The sequence below is a fragment of the Grammomys surdaster genome, unplaced genomic scaffold (assembly GCF_004785775.1).
Source record: "Grammomys surdaster isolate TR1022 unplaced genomic scaffold, NIH_TR_1.0 125946, whole genome shotgun sequence".
Classification (NCBI taxonomy): Eukaryota; Metazoa; Chordata; class Mammalia; order Rodentia; family Muridae; genus Grammomys; species Grammomys surdaster.
The window spans coordinates 1,870,416-1,875,216 of NW_021620768.1; the positions used below are offsets into that span (position 1 = coordinate 1,870,416).

The 4,801-nt window shown below is 56.6% G+C and overlaps 1 protein-coding gene across 1 annotated transcript in view; it reads left to right on the forward strand.

The window, feature by feature from the left end:
• Mex3a (mex-3 RNA binding family member A) overlaps nt 1–4,563 on the forward strand; it is a 5,191-nt gene extending 628 nt beyond the window's left edge. The window contains exons 2-3 of the mRNA XM_028753375.1: nt 7–141; nt 3,352–4,563. Coding sequence (XP_028609208.1) covers nt 7–141; nt 3,352–4,457 — 1,241 coding nt within the window. The 3' untranslated portion in view covers nt 4,458–4,563. The remainder of the gene's footprint in view (nt 1–6; nt 142–3,351) is intronic.
• Nucleotides 4,564–4,801: the final 238 nt, after the last annotated feature.

A 4,801-nucleotide genomic window follows, 5' to 3' on the forward strand; every position in this document is an offset into this window, starting at 1 on the left:
CCGCCCCCAAAGGGGCGAACGACGCCAAGCTCTGCGCGCTCTACAAAGAGGCCGAGCTGCGCCTGAAGGGCAGCAGCAACACCACGGAGTGCGTTCCCGTGCCCACCTCCGAGCACGTGGCCGAGATCGTGGGCAGGCAAGGTAAGCGGGCGTCCGGACACTGCGAGGGTTGGAGTGGGGGCTTGCTGTCCCCGGCGCGGAAAGTTCATCGCTTCCTTCTTTGCGCGCCTCTGGCTCTGTCCCTTCCCGACAAAGGGGGCCCCGCCCCCTGCCCAGATTCCAAGTGCCACAAAGTTCCCTGTTACCCCTAGTCGGGACGGCTCCCGGGACCCTTCCTCCCCTGGGGCTCCGCCCGTAGACAAAGAAATATCCTGGAACTGGGAGAGGAAAGGGGAGGGGGAACTGCCTCCCAATCCCAGGGTCTATGCGGAGGGGGTGTCGGCTCCTGGCTGGAAGGACTGACGGAATGTGCAATTACTTGGGAGCCCCTACTCTGGTATCTGTGTGTAGACTGGGGAGGGGGCACTCCTGGGACCTTCTGCAGTTGAAGTTGGGGACTCTGAGGGAGACCTAGTCCATGAAGCCTGACTGAGGATCTGCCTCTTTGTTGGGCTGAGTGTAGGAATGAAAGGGGGTGTGGCCCAGGGGAGGGTCCCAGTCTGGGGAGAGGTGATGAGGGAGCCCTTGGCAAAGAGGGGTCCCGTGGTCGCTTACACACCGAAGTTGGAGGGCCCCTGTGTTTGGGGAGGGGGAATCTCTAAGGAGGTACTAGCCCTGGCGTGGGCCTCTCCTCCTCCGTCTTGCTTTTGTTCTGGGCTGGCCACGGCCTGGAGCCAGGGGTCTGCAGAGAAGTCTCTGAGTGAATGCATGGGACAGGGCAGGAAGGACATGTCGTTGAAGGGGGACAGAAATCTCCACTTGGAATATGGGGGGGGGTTGCGTGTCTGGGTGTGCTGGGAGGGGTATTGGATTAAGTCAGTGGAGTATGTTACCACACCCTCTCAGCCCAGCATCCCTGGATGGGTGGGAGTGTTGGTAAGTACCCAAATTGAGCAACCTGGATCTTGGGGGACCCTTCTCCTCCCAGTTTCTTGGGGGGGGCAGGATTTGGATATTGCAAAGGGGCTGGGCTGGGAGGTGGAGTGGGGGAGGAGCTGTCCCACAGTGGGGAACAATGGAGGGGCTGCATTCCGCGGGAGTAAAGGAGGAAGCCAGTTCCTGGCAGTGGAGGGGAGGCAGGCTGAGGCCCCTACCCCATATCCCACTTTATCCAGCCTAGTCTTGGGGTTGGAGGGTTTGGAATAGAGGGCTGAGTGGAGGGGGGGAGCTTGCCACTCCCCTGCACAGCGCCCCCTCCCTCAATCTCTTGGGGGTTTCTGGTTTAGAAAGTTGGATTTCCCCTTCTTGTCAAACACTGGGGATTCAGAGCCTAGAGTTGGGTGGGGATATTAATATCTTTACTTGAGTGAGGTCTTGGAAGGCACCAGAATTGAATGGGGTCCTTTAATTTGTCTCCTTAGCAAATGTGTCTATTCGTCATAAAAGTAGAATTTGTCCTAGTAGAATATTGTCAGAGAACATAAGCCCTCCCTTCCCCATTCTGTAAGTGTGTGGAAGGCCTCTCGCCTCCCTCCTGTTGCCGCCCGTGGGTTTAGTGTTTTCTGACTTTGGTCTCTACTTGTAAGGATGCTTCTTCGGGGTGGCAGAACCCAAGATGAACCCGCCGCTGCTAGGCTCTGTGCTGCCAGCCTCAGGCTTTCCCCCTTGGTCTTATACCAGGGGTTGCCCCCCAAAACTCCAGAAATCTCAAAGACACCTAACTCCTGCTGAAGTTTCTGGGGCCAGAACCAAGATGCCCATTGGATGGCATGTGAACAGAGGTGGCAGAAAGCACTGTGCTTCTATCCTCCAAGCCTCAGAAATCAAGCCATCATCCAGGCAGTAAAGCAGCAAGGATGTGGGTTGGGCAACAAGTAGGATTTCTTAACTGCCAACAGGTCTGAAAAGAAGTGGGGGTCACATTTTCCTTCCTAATATGTGTTAGATACATTCCTAACCCATGGTGTCGCACCAGTTCATTAGGGTTAGAAAAGACACTTTAGGAATGGAGGAAGGAGGAAGAAAAGCAAGCTCACCAGAGGCCTGCAGTTGAGGGTTGGGGCAGTTATACGAGGGTCTTATACTTGGCTTTGGATGAGTACGTGAGGAAGGGCACCCAGCACTGAGATGTGCTGCAGGAGCTCAGGGATTTTTGTCTGAGAATGGGGCAAAAGTGTGGGTGTGTACAGTCTGTGCTGGGGAAAATTGAGATGGGAGAGGGCCCATGTACACGTGAAGGGGTGTTCTGCTCACCCTACAGTATTGCTTGGATGAGAGCACTCTGCCCATTGCCTTAGGCTCCATAGGCACCTGAACTCTGAAGGAGGGGTGAGAGACTGAGGCTCTGTAAAGCCAGGCAAATCTACCCAGCCCCTGAGGTCTGCAGCCTTTTCTGATGGGCATTCCTATTTCTCCCTCCTCTCTCTTTGTCTCACTTTTCTTTCTCTTCCTGCCTCTCCCCAGCCTCCCAGCTCTAACCTGATACTCCTTCAAAGCAGGAGCTGGGGTCCAGAAGTGCTCAATTCCCCTCTTCTCAGCCTCCAGGACATCTCCGTCCTGTCCTGGGTGGCAGGCAGGGAGTACAAGAGTACAGAGGTTAGGTTCTTTGGATGATACTATCTTCCTATTTTCTTTTCCCTTGAGATTCTTCTGACCCCCTTGAGCCCCATCCCCAACCCCAGGTGAATCAGGTGCTGCAAACTCTTTATGATGTGGAGAAGCAGGCAGTTTGTGGGGTCTCTCCCTCCCTCCTGCGGCCCCGGTTTTAGTGTTTCTCTAACTTTGGTCTCTACTTCTAGGGATGCTGGGAAGGCCAGGGAGGTCACAGCACAAGGTAGCCAGTGTTCCTGGGTGAGCTAGAGGACAGACTCTTTTAATGAATGGAAGTCACATGAGCAGACTGGGTTAATGAGTGCATTGGAGCTTTGAGCAAAGATCAGGAACAGTGACTGAGAGGAAGGTGAGGTGGATGGAATGAAGAGCAGGTGCTTAGAGAAGAGTTGGTGAGGTTTTCGGTTCGCAGCTTTTCTCAAAGGCCCGGAAGGAGATGGTCTCGGAGGATTGTATTTGGAAGGCCCCAAATGCACAAGAGAAACTAGTGCATTCATCGATTGGTCAAGTTGGGGGTAGGCTGTGTTTGTGGCCATGAAGGTGTCACTGGATCAACTGAAGGATTTCTGGGAGGCTGGGATTCTGTGGAAGGTCCTAGTACAAACTCCTTTGTCCTGTGAATTTCTTTCCCACTCTGTCCAGGCTGCAAGATTAAGGCTCTGAGGGCCAAGACCAACACCTACATCAAGACACCAGTGCGAGGTGAGGAGCCGGTGTTCATGGTGACTGGGAGGCGGGAAGACGTGGCCACAGCCCGGCGGGAGATCATCTCGGCAGCTGAGCACTTCTCCATGATAAGAGCCTCACGCAACAAGTCTGGCGCCGCCTTTGGCGTGGCCCCTGCTCTGCCAGGCCAAGTGACCATCCGTGTACGAGTGCCCTACCGCGTGGTGGGTCTGGTGGTTGGCCCCAAGGGAGCGACCATCAAACGCATCCAGCAGCAGACCAACACATACATCATCACTCCCAGCCGGGACCGGGACCCGGTGTTTGAGATCACCGGCGCCCCGGGCAACGTGGAGCGTGCGCGGGAGGAGATCGAGACGCACATCGCCGTTCGCACCGGCAAGATTCTTGAGTACAACAGCGACGGCGACTTCCTGGCTGGCAGCCCCGACGCTGCCCTGGACAGCCGCTATTCAGATGCCTGGCGGGTGCATGCTCCAGGCTGTAAGCCGCTCTCCACCTTCAGGCAGAACAGCCTGGGCTGCATAGGCGAGTGCGGCGTGGACTCGGCCTTTGAGGCCCCGCGCCTGGGCGAGCAGGGCGGGGACTTCGGCTACGGCGGATATCTGTTTCCGGGCTACGGTGTGGGCAAGCAGGACGTGTACTATGGCGTGGCGGAGACAAGCCCCCCGCTGTGGGCGGGCCAGGAGAACGCCACTCCCACCTCGGTGCTCTTCTCTGCCTCCTCCTCCTCTTCTTCAGCCAAGGCACGCACTGGCCCCCCAGGCGCGCATCGCTCTCCTGCCACCTCTGCGGGGCCAGAGCAGCTGGCCGGGCTCCCTCGGAGGCCTCCCGGAGAGCCACTGCAGGGTTTCTCTAAACTGGGGGCCGGAGGGCTGCGGAGCCCCGGCGGTGGGCGGGACTGCATGGTGTGCTTTGAAAGCGAAGTGACAGCAGCCCTGGTGCCCTGTGGACACAACCTTTTCTGCATGGAGTGTGCAGTACGCATCTGCGAGAGGACGGACCCAGAGTGTCCTGTCTGCCACATCACCGCCACACAAGCCATCCGAATATTTTCCTAAGCTCCATGTCCCTGGTCTCCTGAGCCCGCTCCCTAGGGTGCCGCCCTGGACCTGTAGGGCTTTTTGAAAAATCAGTGACTTACAGGGCAAGGTGCTTGGAAATATTCACTCGCTGGGGTAGGGAAGGGGAGGCCTAAGTAGCTGGGGGCGGGGCCACTTTCCGAGCCTCCGGTTACTCTTTGGGAGGGGCCATAAGTTTTACTAGAGTTACAACTCTGATACCTCAACACACCCTTAAATCTGGAAGCAGCTAAGAAAAGCTTTTGTTTAGCCTGAAGTGGCCACCAGGACATCCATCCTGACCTTTCCCTTCTCCCTATCCATGTGTCATTTTGCCCCTTCTC